At 35.8% G+C, this 19,360-nt stretch overlaps 1 protein-coding gene across 1 annotated transcript in view; it reads left to right on the forward strand.

Moving 5' to 3' along the window:
- The window catches only part of Arid5b (AT-rich interaction domain 5B), a 178,677-nt gene that overhangs the window by 32,016 nt on the left and 127,301 nt on the right, over nucleotides 1-19,360 (forward strand). Inside the window, 1 exon segment of the mRNA XM_047554478.1 lies at nucleotides 1,977-2,202. Coding sequence (XP_047410434.1) covers nucleotides 1,977-2,202 — 226 coding nt within the window.

Genomic DNA, 19,360 nt, shown 5'->3' on the forward strand with positions numbered 1-19,360 from the left:
TAATAAACTATTTGTTTGGCGGGTGTTGTAAGCCTGCCAAAGCTAGTCATGCCATTTCTTGGAAAAGATCTGAAGCAACTGGTAATTGAAATGATAATCATTTGATCATAGTTAGAGCTATTTGAAAATAACACTCATCTCCAAACTTGTCTATTCTAGGAAACCTTATTTGGTCAAAGTGTTGCCAAATTCCATTTTTACTAACATTGAGACTGATATATCATGCAACTTAATTATTTTCCAGTACATTCTAGATTTGATTGATGGTATGTCCTGTCCAGAAGCTGTTCCCTTATGCTTTGAAACAATACCCAGTCTGAATTTTTATTCTGACATTTAATAATCACCATGTAATAGCTATAAAATGCATGACAACTACAGATCTTTTATTTCAAGAGGATAGTGTGGTGAGTTTGGATGAAATCACCCATTGAAATTGTAGTTTGTAATGTGCCCCATTGTTTGATAAAGTATTGAAATTTTTTTCATGAGCAGAGGATAAAAACACAGTTTCCACTTAGTTTCTCCTTTACTGGAAGTTCTTATTTGATCATGATAAGGGAAAAGATTCCATTAACAAAGTTTTACTTTTCATTTTTGATAGAGTATTTGTTATTCTGCTGCCTAGTAAACTTTCTTCTCAAGAGCAACTTGGGACTGGGTGAGGAAAAGTGAAATTTTAGATCCTACCTTAAAACGTTTTTAGAAACTAAATTCAGGGCTTCTTATTATGTGAAGCTTATCTTAATAAACCCTTTTTGGTTTGAATCAGAGTAGGGTTTGCAGTGGTGGTGTGTTGAGGGTATGGGTGTGTGTGCCTATGTGTAGGTGGGGGAAAGAGGAAAGAGTTGTTTAACAGCAAAATTAGCCAAAATCAATTATGAATTCCTTGTCTTTAATAGCTTAGAGACATCTTCCTGTTGTTGTTTTGGCCAAAATATTTTGAAGGTTCTGTAAGCTTAGGGGTTTTCACAGCTAAGCCTTCTTCAGAAATGTGAAGTAAAAGAAATAAAAGAAGTCAGTTCAAGTTGAAATGTCAAATGCTTCAAATAATTTAACTTAAAAGCCAGTGAGACAATCTTTATAAGCCTTTTTCCAAAGAATTGTTAAGCGAGGGAACCTTCCCTTTGTTCCATGTATAAATATCTATTATATATCTTGCTGGACTAATTCTGAAGCAGAAAAGTTGGTTGTTTCCTGGAAGCAATTAAAGATGCTTAAAATTCAAATTTATGATCCATAGGAGGAACTTAAGTTTCAACTACTTTTCTTATATTCAAAGACATTCTCCTCACTCCGCCCTCTCACCCCCTACCACATATGTATTAAAAGAAAAAAATCAGTTCATTTCTCAACTTACAAAGTTTTCGAGAAACATGAGAATGTGTAAGTTTCTTTCAGTGGGAAGCACATAACATTTATGAAGTATTTCTTTTGGGATTACATCACAGTTTTATTTAATTTTTAGGACAAAAGTTAAATTCAATATTTGTGTATAAGCCAAGGGAAAATGTACCATAAACATAGGAATTTTGGGGTGAGTCAGAGTTCCAAGAATCCTAGATTTACTTAGACCATTTATATGGAGACAGGCTAACTATTAGTCATCTAGCCCTTGCTTTTTACATTTGCAATTAATTGCACCTAAAAATCAGCTTTCGCCTAAGTGGTGAGATTAAGGTAGAGTGAGCTTTGCAACCAGCATTAAAAATGGCTATTAGGATTACTGTTCTATTTTTTGGATACATTCTAATTGTGTAACAAATATATCATTTAAATTATTCTTTAAATAACTAGCAGTGAAAAAACAACCAATCTCCAGTGAGTTATTGGAGATCCTCTGATACTGACAAACACACACTGCCTGCTTGCATAGGTTAAACCATTCACATAGCATTTCAGGCAGGCTTTGTGGAGAGTGTATCATTTACCTCTAACCCATAAATAACGCTTTTTGCGCATCCCATCTCTTGTAGGATGAAGTCATTGCTGTTTCCGAAAAGGTGATTGTGAAGCTTGAAGACCTGGTCAAGTGGGTCCATTCTGATTTCTCCAAGTGGAGATGTGGCCTACGAGCTGGGCCAGTGAAAGCAGAGGCGTTGGGAAGAAATGGTCAGCGGGAAGCTCTGCTGAAGTATAGGCAGTCAACCCTGAACAGCGGACTCAATTTCAAAGATGTTCTCAAGGAAAAGGCCGACCTTGGTAAATATGATTCCTGTTTCTAAATCCAATGTGTGGGCTTATATAGTAAGCTACTTTTTTCGATGTGAATTTTTTCTAGTGAAGTGTGTCTATATGTGTGTATTCACACTTTGTGCTCAAAAGGGCCTGAGAATATGGGTGGAGAAATGATGACTTGGGTGGATAAGGAATGAGTGTTCCTGTGGGATCACAAAGCCTTGTCCTGGGTGACAGAACATGTGTCCTTAAACAGCTTCCAGTGCACTATCAAGACAGGAAACTTAAATTCAGGCATCTAAAATTGAATTGATGAAGAGTTTAAATATTTTGCCATATGTTGATAGTGTGACATTGACATCTACTAATGCCATGTCAGAATTTTGTGTTTTACACTGGGTAGAGGGCAAGTGAGGAAGAGGGATGAGTTACTCTTGTGAAGTGAGAGAACAACCCGGGACAAGGGATCCACGGGTTTGGCAGTTTATGGAGTAGATTTCCTTGAGCTCTAAGTGTTCAGCTGTGTTCTTTTCTTTCCTTCCTTCCCTGCTTCCACTCTAAGTTTGAAGGAGAAATTGGCTTTCTACAATGTGACAAGTGGCATTCAACTAGTTAATTGAACGCTAACTCTGACACTTACTTAGCTACGTGGCCTTAGGCAAATAATTTAACCCCTAATCCTCAGTTTCCCCTTGTGAAAAATAGGGTCACTGTGAGGTATGAGATGTAAAGGGACCAGCATGGTGATGACAGATATGACGGGCCCCATAGTTGATTTTGTTGCTTTAACACTTTCTTCTCCATGATTTCTGTGTCTTTTCCTTTTCTGTAGCCTTTACTGACTTATTCTCTCAGCATTGCTCAAGACCAAAAAGTTGTTGACCTCTGATTTAGACCAGTTATTTCCTCTTTAGGCAAAGAGGAACTTCACTTTTAACATATTAAGGCATCTTTTTCTTTCATTCTAACACAATGCTGATTTTCGTAGCCCTATTTTATGTCTTAATGTGGCAACTTCCTGTTTCTTTTTTTTTTTTTTTTAAACCTAGAACTTAACTCTTACAAGAAACCTAGATGATTTATTTTAATTGGCATAAAGAAACTGAATAACACCAGTAACTGACTGGGTCTTTCATGTGATTCTGGTTTGGGATGAGCTGTGCTGTGTTTTGGGAATAGCATTAATATTTTCTTACAGTTCGCCAGTCAACAGTTTCCTGGCATCTTTTGGTAGATGTCAGACAGTAATATTTGGGACATGGCAGCCTGATTGCCATGTCACAATTAAAGAAAATTATTAAGCCAGGGTTTTCTTTCTAAAACCAAAGAATTTTTTAATAGTCTTCTTATATATACTTTCACATGTCCCAATTTTGTGAACACACAATGACTACCCTCATGACGTGTGAAAATGCTGAATAATACATCCGTTCTGTTGTTTTCCTAATGTATGATCTAAGATGTGTTGCCATTGTCTTGTGTTTTCCTTAACATTAAAACCTTTCTTTGTTTGGATTTTTTTTTTTTTTTTTTTTTTTTTAGATATGGAATATACTGTTACTAATAAAAAAATTAAACAGGAAACCCATGGGGGACAAAAGGATGTGTAGATGGTTAAGCTTGATGTCACACATATAAACAAGAGTATTTATAGCAGGATTGTTTTGTGTTTCAAAGTGGATAGTTTATTAATGAGCATGAAAAGAAAACCAATTTCTTAATCCCATCAAAAGATTTAGAGACTTTGATCTTCTTGGATTCTAAAAAATATCCATAATCTACCTTTTTTATAAATTGATTCCAGAAGAAATAGGTTTTTAGACAATATTCAAAGTACTTGCAGGTGGTTTGGCCTGGAAAATCTAGATTAGTGGTTTTTAAATCTAGTTACTCTTTAGACTCACTAGGGGAATTTGAAAAACAATACTGATTACTGGGTTCAGCTTCCTCAGATTCTTCTAGGTTGGACTAAGGCAAGGCCAAAGAATGTGTACTGATAAAAGACTTGCTAGGTAATTCAGATTTTTTTTTTTCCTTGTCTTCTTTGAGAAACATCTCCAAGATTAGTGCTGAGGAAGGAGAAATAATCAACAGGAGACTTGGTGGGCAAGAAACACCATGTACTTTTTCTTTTTTTAATGTAAACTACCCCTTTAAGGATAGAATTTAGGGCCTTGAAATTCTACTCAGTTGGTATGAACTGTGGGGAATTTGAGACAAATAGCTTTTGTAATTGGAATGCACACTGTGTTGTAATAATGTGGAAAGAGAAACAAAAACTTTCCTTAATGTAATGAGTTTCCATTATCTGCCTGATCTAAGGTTTGTAAGTCGACATTGTCAGGAATTATACTGGAGGCGGGGGGTGTCATTTGCTGTACACAATCCTGTCCCAGCAACTTTCTCTTCAGTCTCTTCTTTTCTCTGTGTGCAACATCAAAATATTTGTTGTCTGTACTTTTCTTTCTACACAGTGGTTTTCTTATCTCTCTTTCTCTTGGCCACACTGAAACCATCTCCAATACCACATTGTTAATGGAGTTCACACACTTATTAGGTTTTTCCTTCTGTAGAACCCTTCCAACTGTTCATTGTTCTTACCAAAGAAAGATGAACTTTGAGATTACTTAAGACCCTCCTCTTTTTTTTTTCTGGTGAAAGTAAGCAAAGAATGAAAAGATTTTACCTTTCTATGGATGAAGTAAAACTCTAACATGTTATTTTTTTTTTTAACTGAGTGATTTCATCCTGTTAAAAAATCAATAATAGTGAAAGAAATGAGGTTGACTTTTAAAGAAGAGATTTTAAAATATACAAGCTAATTAAAGAACTCTTCTTGCTCTGTGTTTAGGTAGAATAAGTTCCCTTTAATCCCAGTTTGTGTCACTTCCTGTCTCTGAATAGTAAAAAAAAAAAAAAAAAAAATGTTCTCACAAATGCGTGTCTGCCAACAAATTAATACTCCACAAAGAGAAACTCTGCCTCAAACGGCAGCTTCCAATAACTGCTCTGATTCAAATCACAAGTCTCTCATTTTTTATCCCCTTCCTTCTTGAAGGGGCACATTTGGACAATATTTGAGGATAACCCATTTGTTTCTTAAAAATCTCTGGAGTTTTCATTTAAGACTCTAAATGACTGTCAACTAAAATTATAGAGAAGTATAGTGGAAAAACTTGTCATTTTAAAAAAAACACTTCTGAGATATGGCAAAGTAGGTTCATCGTCTTCCCTTTTCTTTGTCCTTTTCAAAGAAAATTCAATATGAAACTAGTGCAAATTGTGACTTTACTGGGTGAGATGTTTTACCTTCTTTCAGACTATTTCATGCTGAAATTTATTTTTAAAAATGAAGAAAAATAACTTGTTAAAATAGAAGGGTTAAGGAATGTATTATTCATAAGCATAACGAACACAAGAACCTGTTTTTCCAGAAGAATTGGGTTGATTAAATCATTCACTACACAAGCCTCTAGTTATTTATTTTTGTCTTTAGAATTACAGTACTTAGCTTTTGTAATAAAGTGGACTTGATACCCATATTTGGTATGGCAGTTGGAAGTAGTCAAATGAAGCATTGCTTCATTTTACAAAATTTTTAGCAACTGAGGAATATAAATACTATCAGTTAAACATAGCAAACTTGCATTTTTTTTATTTCTTGGGCTATAGTTTGAAAAAAAAATCAAATTATTTTATATAACACTACTTCTTACAGAGTTCCTTTAAGTGAAGTATGAAAGCTGCAGTGTAAGCTTTATTGGCCTATAAATATGTCATTATAGTTGGACTACATTTATATGCTTTGGATTGTTGTTTAAGCCAAGAAAATATGTCTCTACAGGTTGACTTTTTATTGAAACCCTTTGAGGCATACAACAAAATGTATTTTAGGCCGAGGTTATTAAAACAGCATTTTCTTTTTTTTTTTTTTTTTTTGCAGCAGACTCATTGTCAATTATGCTTTATGCTGCCACAAACTGTCTATGGATGGGCAGTTATGAATGGTTTCATCTCCAAATGTGCCTTTAGAAAAAGAAATATAAGATAGAAGAGTCTGAGTTGAAATTGAGAAAAGAGACCCAAAGAGTATGTGTGTGTGTGTGTGTGTATGAGTATCAGTGTGTCTGCCTGAATTTAATGATGGAAGCTTCCCTCAGCCCAATTTCTGTTTCTAAAGTCCCATCAAATTGAGAAAGACTGGCTTTCCTCTCCCTTCTGTTGCTGGGACTTCCCCTGAACTTCTGCGAGTAGATGGCATAGTGGTGTTAAAAGGGCAGTGGACAGGATGTCAGGAGAAGCTTGTCACTCCCTGGAAAAAGGCTCTGTATGTTTGTTTATACCTTTGGGTCCTTTGTGTGTGAAATGGGTGATAATATGTACCTGGTTTTATCTCATTGGAATTTGGAGGAGATCAGCTGAGAACGAAGTAATTAATATCTATGAGAGTTTTTATGAAATTAAAGTCCAATGTAGTATTTTCATTATATTACTTTTAGAGGAAATTATACAATAGGGAGCTGTGTGGTATAATGATAACTTTACTGTTCATTCTGAAGGTCTCTAATCATACACCCATTCTAGTTATTTAGAACAGTGTTTGCCCTCAATACTGTCTGCCTCAGTGGACGAGTATTATTAAAGTTCTTCAGGTTCTTATAAACATGTGCATCTGTATTTTTATCTGTATATTTTATATGTAAACTATGTATTTATCTATATAGCTTATATGTAAGCTATATATAGGTAAATATATATAGTTTATGTATATACTATTTATTTTATAATGTACTATAAAATATATTTTAACTATATATGCTAAATATAACAAAGACTACTTATATATTTTAAAATATTATATTTATATGATATATAATACATGTTTTGTGCATTTATATAATAAGTATAGATGTATATTATATAACTTTGTATCTTCTGAAAATTCTGTCAAAATAAGCTGAATTGTAAGTAGTCTGTTGTGCAAGTGGCTTCTCAAGTATTCTTTGTTAAAAAATTCAATATATTCTTTGCTTAGAAGTTCTTGAGACCTTGTATTTTAAATGGTGGTTTCAGATCCCTTCTGATTTGATACATCAAGCAGCTTCCTTGGATGTGGCCATGGGAAGGGTTCTCATTCTTTCTGGAAGAAATAAATGTTTCTTATAAGAAGCATGTTAAGATGGTGACAGCTTGTTATAATAAGGATTTATTTTTATCTGAGATATCTGAACTTATTAGGATTGAAAACATCTTTCATGCCAAGACAATTCTTCCTCCTTGGTCAGTTGAAATTTTGTGCGTGTATTAAAGAGTCTTTTGAAGTATTGTTGTTTGTATTTTACTTTCAATTACTGGGCCAGGTAAACCCATTTTCCTTAATACTAAAACTTGAGATGTTTCTTAGATGATTTACATTTTTATTATTCTATTCATGAATATTTTAAGAAAAAGCTACAGAACAGACTCCTCACTAAAACAAATTTGGCCTTTATAATATCCTTTAGTTCAAAATAGAAATCAATTACATGTAGGACTCATTAATAATTCAGAAAGATACCTTCCAAAGGATTTTTTCACAAGGTCCTCTTATAATATTGTTGTGTTTACTTGATTCTTAAAAGAATCTTACTTGTAACACAGTTAGCCTGGGAGAGGCATGCTGTCCTGATACCAACATGGCTCTTCCTTCAAGAGGTTGCTTCATGCTATTATAAAGTGATAACCTAGAGGACCTTTAAAAGGAGTAAGTTCACACTTTCAGGAATCTGCATCTAAAACATTCAAAGTTTTTTGTTTATTTTTTTTATGTTGTTGTTTTGTTTTGTTTTGGTACTGAGGATGGAACCTAGGGAGCGCTGCAGCTTAGCTACATCACCACCCTTTTTTATTTTTTATTGTGAGACAGTCTTACTGTGTCGACGAGGCTGGCCTTTAACTTATGGTCCTCCTGTCTCAGCTTCCTGACAAAACATTCAAACTTTTAGAACTGCTTAGTAGCAAGATGTTTCTAAGAACCTGGGGACTCATAAGCTTGTAACACATAAGGAACAAGATCACTCATTTCACTTGAAAGTTAAAGTTCAGCTTGACCATCAAATCTAGTCATAATGCTTTTAGAATTCCAGGCTCATTTCTCCCTTTGATGATGGACTAAAGATGGATAATCAACTGAAAAGAAGTTTGTAAAGTTTAGGAATTTATTCTTACTTTTAGACTTTGAAACGTCAGGGCAGATGCAGGGACAGGGGGGCAGGAAGTGAAATTGGAATTTTCAGTGCTATGTTTGGTATCTAGGTTACCAGTATTCACCTGTAGAATACAATGCCTGAAAAAGTAAGAAATTCAGGCGTTGGAGGAACTCTTCATACTCTTCGCAGGCTGGAAGGGACCATCGGGGACTTTGGTCCAGTTTTCTCAATGTTTTCCTTGAAGTAATCTTTAGTTCCCTTGTTATCTAGCTAAACTACCCCAATGTTTTCAGTTCTTCCCCAAGACATGTTTTCAAAATTCCTTACCATTCTGGCTGCTCATCTCAGGATACACTTGGGATTTTTTTTTTTTTATACCAGTTTACTCATCTGTATTATAAGAATTCAGTTTTGCTAAAAGTTCTAGAACCATAGTAGGAGTGGCTTACATGGGAATAAGGGTCATGGTACATGCGTCATTCATGGCAGGTGCTCTAAGGAGCTGGCTTGGCACACTCTCCAGATAAAACCTGACACTAACAAAACTACTAAATTCTTCCTTACAGCTGTTTGACCTTAACTTAACTAGAGTATAAAACTATTTCACTACTATATCCCCTGAAGTTTAATGACAGATTATTAAGTACAGATATTATCTAGTGAGCATCATTGTTAATATGGCAGCTACTGTGACTCAGTAAGGGCTGCTGTTCCTTTTAAACTCCTGTAGTTCCTACAGTTGTATACTGTAACATTGAAGGTATGACTTACCCAAATTGGTTTTGCCTCAGTAAAGATCCAGAGTTGAAGACCAACTTGGTGTTCAACTTCTTTAAGGTGCTTCAGCCAAACAAGGTGAAGACTGACAGGTAATTACCTACCCTAGCAAATGTGGTAGTTTAATTCATATCCTCCTCCTGGAATTCATCTGTTCTTGTATTTGTTTTTTGTTGGTTGGTTGGTTTGTTGTTGTTTTGGTGTTTTGGTTTTGGTTTGGTCTGGTTCTTCCTTGTGCTTTGTCCTTGATCCGGAACTTTATGGCCATTTTTATGATAAGACTATGATGGAGAAGGCAACCAACTCTTACTTTTCTTTCAGCTTCATTAATGAGAAATGTTAATTTCACAATGATCATGGTCATGATCACCATGTGATGGAAAGATAATCAAAGAAGAAAGAAAGAATTCAGCTATGGTGGAGTTTTCCTTCTATGGGTGACAGTCTCTTGTTGTGTACCTTGGGTCTCCTGAAAAAAGGCCTTGGCTTTCTACATACATTGCCAAAATTGAAGCAATGACTCTATTTGCCTTTGGTAGTAAGAATAGGTTTACTGTGAAGAACAGATCCAATTGGTCCACCATGGTCTGTTAAATATTTTTTGAAAAGGACAACATCGACTGTTCCTCTGATGTGCATTTAAAATGAGATTTGATTCAACAGTTCCCCTTCAGGTTGGAGTATGTGAAATTTTTCCATTTTATTATAACTCTAAAATGTTTTTGTTCACCTCCTACCTGCATGATGACTGACGATAGATCATTATTGTGCCTATTGTCATGACAGTATTACCTTGGAACACAAAGCACATACATCCTGCATGTGAATTTATGTGACTTTTCCAGCGGGTTTAAGGAACAGGTATTTGATTTGGGCATTTAGTCTTAATACTCTTTAGTATTGACACCAATTCTTTTGAACAGCTCGTTTATCTTTTAGAGTGCTTTAAATGTGAGGTTTTATTGCAAAACATTAATTTCCCTAAATGTCAAAGATTCACTCCCCTGCTTTCTTTTAACATTATGTGTTTAAGTCTGTAGTTTGTATAGGTCACTGCAGAGGAAAGGTGAGGTTTGGATTTTTAGCCCATTTTAGTAAATATATTTATTTAGGACAGACTGGAATAATAGTGGGTTTTTAAAGGCTTTACAAAGTGCTTCATGCACAGTAGGGGCTGAGCAAATAGTGCTACTAATTTGGGGTTTTCCTGGTTGCCTAGCTCAGTGTGTTTTGCTTTAGTGTTCTGGGATGAAGTTATGTTACTTCTTTCTTCCCTAAAATCCCAGAGCTGTGCCTTGCCTAGAACTCTTTCCCTTTAGACTTCCTCTATTGCTTTTAAAATTTTTAATCATGTCTACACTTTTTTACACTTCTGACCTACTCTAAATATTAGCTTTCAGCTTTCTTTTCTTCAATTACTCCACATCTACTGAATAAAACACAAGCAGGCAAACATCCAGTGAACAGTTTTGTCAGTCTTAATCTCCTTATTAATAACTTTGATCGTGGTTACTTTTTTTGTTTTTGGTTACCAGGGATTGAACCCAGGAACACTTAACTGCTGAGCTGCATCCCCAACCCCTTTTATTTTTATTTTGAGACAGGGTCTTGCTGAGTTGCAAAGGCCTTGCTAAATTGCTGAGGCTGCCTTTGAATTTGCAATCCTCCTGCTTCAGCCTCCCAAGCCACTGGGATTACAAGTGTGCACCACCACTCCTGGCTCAGTGTAGTTACTTTTTTTCCCTACCAATATTATTCCTGTTCACTTTGGAAAGTGCTGGCAATATAGAGAAACATAAAGCAGAAGAATGTAAGTTAAGTATTTTCCTCCCACACAGATGTAAGTACTATTGGCATTTACACATGTACCAATGTATATGGCTGGTACATAGGCAAGAATTCATATGAGTACACTTTTCCCTTTAAAAATAAAATCTGTTTGGGAACCTGCCTATCATACCTAATTTTGCATACACATATTCTGATGACTGTGTCTCTCTGTTGTGAAACACTTTTTCTGGCTGCAGAATGCTTCATTATTGAGGTGTTTCATACTTTGACTAATTATTGCTGGACTTTTCAGTTGCTTCTGATTCCCACATACTGTGAAACCCTTGTAGCTATGCACATATCCATGACTGTTTCTTCACATATCCAAGGGCGGGGAGACGTTGCTAACTCCTAATATGCATATAATGTCAAGACCGTCCATCCTTCCTCCTTATCTCCTGTCCCTCCTGTGAGCCTTCTGCCTTAGATTTACTAGTCTACCCTCCTGGTCGTCTTTTTCTTTAACCACATGCATCCCTTCCCCTGCCTTCCAGATTCTCCAGTATACTTTGAGTGACTAATGCCTTTCTACGCTAGATGTCTCTGCCAGGACTCTTACCTGTGGGAATTCTCCCTTTCCTTTAAGGCTCAGTTTAAGATGCTGAAACCATTCTTAGCCACCCAGCTCATGGGATTTGTCCTGCTTTATTGAGCTCTTATCTTATCACATTCAGTGTTTCTACCACCTTATTGAGCACCTTACTCTATAACTACCAATATAATGCAGTTCCTTTTTTTTGTTCGTGTGTTTGTCTTATCTTCCCAGTAACAATCTTAGCTCTATAGTGTTGGCTCTCTAACTTCAAAGCTATACCAGTAGGTTAAGTAAACAAGCGGCTTTTGTGATCAGCCTTCTCTGAAATCTCTCACATTCTCTGTTCTTAGTCTACTGGAGACACTTATGTGCATTTGAAGGTTGATCTGATTGCTTTTACAACACTTCCTAGGACACCCTCTAGTGGAAGGGCTGTCTTATTGGTACTTGGTAGAAGCAGCAACATACTTGGGGTATTTGGTTACTAACTATTTTTGGCCTAATTAGTACTCAAGCATAAGTCATTCATTCTAAAAATCTTTGTGAGAGAGATTTTCGATGTGCTTGAAGCTAGCCTGCCTGTCTCAGGATGGGAGGTGGTGGTATGGGGGTATGTGTGTGTATGTTGTACATATTAATACTGGCTCATGTTAATGTCTCTCTTCCTCAAGGGAATCAGGGAATCTATTTTCATGTTTCAGGATTATAACAAAGACAAAAAATGTTCAGGGAAGTAAACAAATCCAGACTGGACTTGTTCCACCTTATCTTTTTTATTATCGCTTGCTTGTAATCTGTCTTTTTTTTTAGGTGACAGGTTATTAAGGAGATGGTTTTAGCTCGACATCTAATGCTTCTTTTTTCTATGCAATTGCACTGTTATAATCCTCGCCTCCCTTAAAAAGGGTGCCTTGCTAATCATGGTAGAAGATTTTCTTTACCTTCCAACTACATATTTGATTCCTTTGGTTTACAAAGAAAGTATTCTATTAGGCCCTGTGAAAACAAAGCTTCGTGCCTGGGCTATCCTCTCAATAAGAAATAAAACATTGTTTTCATAGCAGTGCTGATAATAAGGCAGAGTTCAAAGCATGATGAAACGTATACTTTTCTACCAGAGAAAAACCTATAGTTACCTGGCTAATTACCCATCACGTGATGGCTGTGTATAAATATAGGCTTTCACATGTGCAGCCTTTGTGTGGGTTTCTTTTCTTGTCTGTCTGTCTTTTCTTCTTTCTTTTGAATGTTCATTTAGTTTCCATTGTTTTGCATGAATGTTTTCAATCAAAGATTTAGAGAATGATCAACCAAGGAAACTACCATTTTAGGGTAGCTTCTGTTTGACAATGGAACTAAGTCGTAGTAGTCATTATACTGTAGTAGAAAGTCCATGGACTTTAAAATAAGACAGATCTGGATCAGATCCTTGCTCCATAAGCTGTATGATCTTCAAGTTTTAACTGTTGCTTTGATCACTTATCTGGAAAACAGGGTTAACAATACTTGTCTCACAGGACTGGGGAGATGTGATTAAATCATGTATAGGGGGCACAGGGCACACAGTGGGAGCACTGAGTCAACAGCATCAGTTTCCTTCTGTCTTTCCCTTAGGAAAGTAAACCTCCTGAAATGCTGTTTTCTTCCCCAAGAAAGTAAAGTGGACAGTTGCAACATAAAAAGAATACCAAGATATAGATAACAGTAGCATGTGATCTCATTTGATTTCCTTCACAAACATTCAAGTTATCTACTGTAAGGCATTGAAATGGGTTCAGGGTTAAATAAGCCATGATCTCAATCCCCTAAGGGTCCAGAAACACTTGAGGGTTATTTTGAAGTGTTTTAAATGTGATTTTAAATTTTCTATGCTGAAATCTACCTAAATATGTATTGTCCAGCAAACCATCTGTTTTTACTTCCTCTGATCACTCAGAGAGCATAATTAACAGCTCATCCTAGCTGGTTAGAAATTCTGATGCCAGGAATTCAGAATGTACTTTGGAGGGTCCCACATAAAACATGTGTATTACTGGTCTCCTTTGATGATTCTCTGGCAGTGAACTGGCTGTTCTTGAAGTTTACTGGACATGTATGGGTAGGTGTATGAATATGCTTGTGTGTTTGTGGAATGATCCAAACTGAAATCCCTTTTGTCCTGGAGGTGCTTAATTATTCCAAAAGAAACCAAATCACACTGATGTGGTCATGGTTTTATGTGTTTTCTCTCAGAGGTTATGAGCAAAAATTCTCAATGTATGTTAGCATAGCTTGTATTATGCTACAGTAAAAAACAACTTCAAAATCTTAATGGCCTAATACCACAAAGGCTTATTTTTTGTTTAGGCACAGTTCACTGTGCTGCATGTAACTCTGCAAAGAGTTTTTCCCATCATGGTAACTGCATTGGACCTCCATGTCAACAGGTTTCCATGCTTAAATAGGAAGAGGAAAATGAGTGAACGGTTGAGTATTAGCAATTAAATATTTACACTCATTAGTAACATGCAGTAACATGTATCATTTGTACTCACGCTTTACTGTTCAATTAGGTTATTAGTTTCATGGCCATGTTTTACTTCAAGGAGTTTGGAGTATATAATCCTACTGCATTCTGGGAAGGAGAGAGAAATTAGATGCTAACATATATAATATCTCATGCATTCATTTAGGACTCTGGTGGATATCATAGGGTTATAAAGTCTCAGAGTTGAAATGAACGACAGATCATCTAGTTAGAGGATTCCAATTATGACATCTTTCCTTCATCTACTACATCCTAAATGCCCTCTGCAGAAATCTCAATTAGTTAACTTTTTAATAATTTCAATGATTGGGAACTCATTACTTTATGAGAGCTTATTCCATCTTTGATATGTTACTTTGTTAGAAATTCTTACTCTGGATAAATTAAATTTGAATGCATGGTTTATAGTATGAATAATTTTCACTATACACTGTATTTCATGGTTCTATTCTTAAAACAATATAGATCAAATCAAAACTTTGTTTTTGATAATATTTCAAGTATTTGGAAATATTCATGAGGTCTTTTCACTCCACAAAGCCTTGTTTCCATTCCCAGTTTTCCCATCTCTTGGGCAAATACCAATGGCCTAATCCCACATTCCTTATATAAAGTGATTTTTCTACTTCCTTCACCTTCTTGGTGGCCCTAATCCAAAGAAACCTAAGTTGGTCCTATCACCCTTAAAGTATAACTGTATTTGTCTCTATTTAAAGAAAAGGTGATACTTAAGTTTCTTTTTTTCCCTTGATTTTACTTTTTATGTAGTACACGTCAAAATGTAAACCATACCGAAGTAAAAATCCTTCTTAATCTCTTTCCAGTCAGTTCCACTCTTCCTCCTAGAAGCAAACACTTTACTAACAACTGGTGGTTATTTCTCCATTTATTTGCGTGTGTGTCTGTGGGTATGCATGTGTGTGTGTGTGTGTGTGTTTGTGTGTGTGTGTGTGTGTGTGTGTGTGTGTAAATTATTTTGCTAAGAAATCAGGATGCCACTGTGCATATTCTGCAGCTTGCTTTTGTTAGTGTTTAACAGTAGCCTAGCACTGTCCTATCTAGGATGGTGGCCACTAGCCACAAACGCTGTTGAACACTTGAAATGTAGCTACTGTGACTGAGAGTCTGAGTTTTACATTTATTTAATTTTAATTAATTCCAATTTAAATTAAAAACTGAGGGACTATAAAATTTTTTCATTAAAATTTTTTGTCTTGGTAGGACCATATATCACTTTAACTATTGAATATTTAGCAAGCAAATTGGTTCTACTACCAGTATAAAATTTAACCCTGTTGTCAAAAACACAGCATAAAAAAATTATATCTCACTAGTAATTTTATATTGATCACATGTCAAAATAATATTTTTCACATATTGGATTAAATAAAATTTATTATTACAATTAGTTTGACCTTTCCCTTTAAAAATTTTTTACATAGTTATGACAAAACTTTAAAGTATTCATGTAGCTCACTTTATATCGGACAGTACTGATCTATAGAGATTCAGACAGGTATGATATTTAGTCCAATCTTTTATTCTGAAGTGGAATCACTGTATTATGCACTAAGAACTTAATGAGGCTAGGACATTATATTTACTGTGGGATGGATCCAGTCCAGTTGTCAGGAGTCCAGTCCAGTCCTCATGATATGGTAGAGCAGACAGAATCACCTATGTTATAAGGTAGAGTTCTGTCAGTGCATGGATAAAGGTAGAAGCAAAGTGCACTGGAACATGGAGGAAGGTTCTGGAGAACTTGTCATGCCTGTGAAATAACTTAGAACTGCTTGAAGAGCAGGAATTGTGACCCATTTCTTTGGTGTTTGTCTCATATACATGATTTTTGAATAAATAGAGCATCTCGTGATCATTTCTCACTTAGATCTTGTTAAAGAGCCTATTCATCCCACCAGGAACTTGAACTTAGATCAAACTTGCCTTTCTAGCTAGAAATGCTGTGTTCAGTGTTAAATACTGACCCTCATTGTCTCTGATTAATACATAGTAGTTCATATCAAGGCTGTTAGTCTAGCAGAAGAAAACATATTGTGTATTCCTTGTTGAAATTCCTAATACTCTGCCACAGCTTTAACACTTCTATCCAGAAAGTGATTTGAAATGTTGAAGGGATGACAATGAAGCTTCAGGTTCTTTCTTGATTTATCTGAGTTTATTGAGTTTCATGTGTCTCAAAACAATGAAGACTCTTCATGCCAGCCAATGCATGCTCTGACAGTGAAAAGCTATCAGTTGAATCTCAAAACATTAAGTATTTTATCTTCTCATTGTGTGTCCTTGATTCATCCCAGCAATATTTTCATATCATATTCTTAGGGTATAACTTACTAAGAAAAAATGTAGCAATTTTAGGTCACAAATGATAGAACTTTTCCATGAAAATGTCAACTTTCTGCCTAGTTACATTATTCATGGTTGCAAATGGGACTAGTGTGGTTAATCAAATCAATTCATATAAAACAATTTCTCCCCAAGGCAATGTTAGTGGTGGATCTCATAAAATCATAGAATTTACCCTGGGCAGAACTTTCTGGTTGAATAAAATTTCTGTCACATCTCTGTTCTGGGAGTGAAGGTAGGGATGGTATATAATCTCTAGTGTAGATACTACTATTCAGGGTTTGGCAGGTGGCATACTGATTATTGTCATCTTTCCCTCACCTCCAAAAAATGTATAACTTAATGTATGTGCATGTGATAGGGAGGATAGACAGCTGGATTTGCCTGTCCTGATGGTAGTTCACCTTCAGAGGGTGGTATAGAGACTTTGAGGAACTAGAGAATCCTGTAAACTCTGTACCCAGAAAATATTTACACCCACAATATTTAAGTGACATTTGAGGACATTCATGAGCACCCTTCTCAGATTGGTCTATGTACTCTTGATTGAGGACTACCGGTTAATTTCCTATAAGAGTACAAAACCACCATTATATGAAAAATAACAACAAAGATCATGTAATGTCCGCCCACATGCTGGTTGGAGTCCATGTTCAGACAGGAGAGCTTAGGGTTCCCATGCATGGATGGGAAGGAAGGCATGTCTCTCTCATCTCATATATTTTTATTTTCTATTTTCAAATTGTGAAATTTAACAGAAAGATGGGCAATAGGTAATACTTGTTCTGAAATGTCTGGCTGGTATGGAGAAGCTGTGTAGATAGATATTAGATCTTCCTTAGTTACTTCCTCTTTGGAATGCTCAAATGAGGCTAACAGTGTGGAAAACCTATGAAAATGCCTTTTGGTAAAGTAGAACACCTTTTGTAATGGAAATAAATTTTCTACAGCTTAATTTTTATATATCAGGTTTCATGAAATGAGGCCTGCTTAAGGATTCTTTTGAAAGCCTTTTGTCTCTTCCAACAGCAATATGTTTATTATGTGAATCAATCTCACACTCAGTATTCTAAATATTTATAAAACAATGAGTTTTGTCTTTTATATGGGGAGCTCTGCATATTGTTTTAGGTCTAAATTTGGCCTATTCCCTGGGAACATGATTTGAAGCCCGAGATGAGAAACTTTTCCTTTTTTTCCCTAATCAGGACCCCATCTGCCATTTACTAGATTAAACTACTTGAGGGGGAGGGAATGAGGGTCCCTTCTTTTAATCCAAGTCATTGTCTGGCATCTGTAGGTCCTCACTATGTGTGCAGAATGAATGATGTTTGAGTAAACCTTAAATCTTATACTTGGGGGCAATATGATGTAGTGGTAATAGCCTGGAAGCCTGATAAACTCTTGACTTAAATGCAGGAACCCCAATTAGTAGTTTTATAACCTTGGATAAGTTGCAGAGTTTGTTTTGTCAACTATAAAATGGGTATATTAATTGCTACTTCATAGAAATATTGTAGGATTTATAACATATTGAATTCCAGGTGCTTAGTACAGTGTCAGGTAAATTAAAGCACTTGATAAATGATAACATTATTAAAGTCTGAGGACTTAAGTTAGGATATCCTAGACTTTAGTCATTCCTAAACCAACTTTATAATTTTTACCATGTTGATAACTGACAATTTTATTATTTACTTAATTTTTTTAAATTAACTGTTTTTTGCTTAAATAACTTTATTTTAAATAGGAAATTTCATAGCACTACTGTAAATGGAAAACCTATATGATTTGCAATAAATAATGGTAAAGGTAAGTACATAATTCTTAAAATAAGAAAAAATGTTTATCCACGCACCACCTAACATTGACGTGGGTACCACCGGTATATACCACACTTAAGTCATTTCCTTTGAGGTTTTTATCTTGGGCAAAAGCCCAACCCAGGTTATTGCCAGCAATGAGACTTCTCAGGCCATGCAAGCCTCTGTCAGAAACAGGCTAAGCTGGACCCAGCTGCACTTAATGGATCTGGAGGCTCAAAAGTATAACAGTCACATAGTTATGGATTCTGAAAATAACACCTCCTCTCCCCTCTTCTGGGCCAGTCACAGTGTTCATGGAGTACCAATAAGTTAGAAGCTGTAGGAACAGTAGAATAAAAACACAAACCTTACTTTTGCCATGCCTGGACTCTTACAGATCATTAAACAGTCAGCTCTTGACTGGGGTTGGGGACCTAAGAATTTCAATTCTGGGCAGTTTATGAATACCGATCTCCTTAGGGTAAGGAAAAGAAAATTGTTATTACTACTTGGAATGATAATTGTGTAATCTTGCAAAACTGAGACCTGGGTACAACTAATTTCTTTAGAAACTTGCCTAGTTAAAGGGAACTTGCTAAGCTTGAATCTTTCAGACTGGCTAGATTGGAACAACTCACTTGCTTACGCATTGGGCTTAAACTGAGCAAAAGGAAATAAACACTGCTTTCAAAGAAAGTGTACTTTAGCAGCACACGAAAAACAAAGGTGAAGGCTTGCATCTGGGTTGTGTTGCATAATTGACAGTAGCTGAAGCCCCACTGGAAACAGACTCACCATCCATCCCACTCTCCCCATCATTTCAATATATACAGCATGTTTTAGGATGCTCGTTAATGACTTGATGGGCACACTGGTAGTAGGAACATTACATGTGGTTCAAGAAATGGGTCTGGATGCATTTGCCAGATGATCTGATTCCAACAGTGTTCTGAAGGACATCTTCAATTTGACTGTGCTCTACTCTGTCACACTGTGAAAGAAAAAAATAATTCAGCCAAACATTCCACTGTTGGCTGGAAATACCACAGTTCTGAATACAAATATTATAAAGATAAATGAATCTTTAAAAAGAATAGTAGCATAAAATACCAGACAAATGAACTCCTGAAGTTTGTACTAGAGTAATTTTTTCTCA

Source organism: Sciurus carolinensis, chromosome 5 (assembly GCF_902686445.1).
Source record: "Sciurus carolinensis chromosome 5, mSciCar1.2, whole genome shotgun sequence".
NCBI lineage: Eukaryota > Metazoa > Chordata > Mammalia > Rodentia > Sciuridae > Sciurus > Sciurus carolinensis.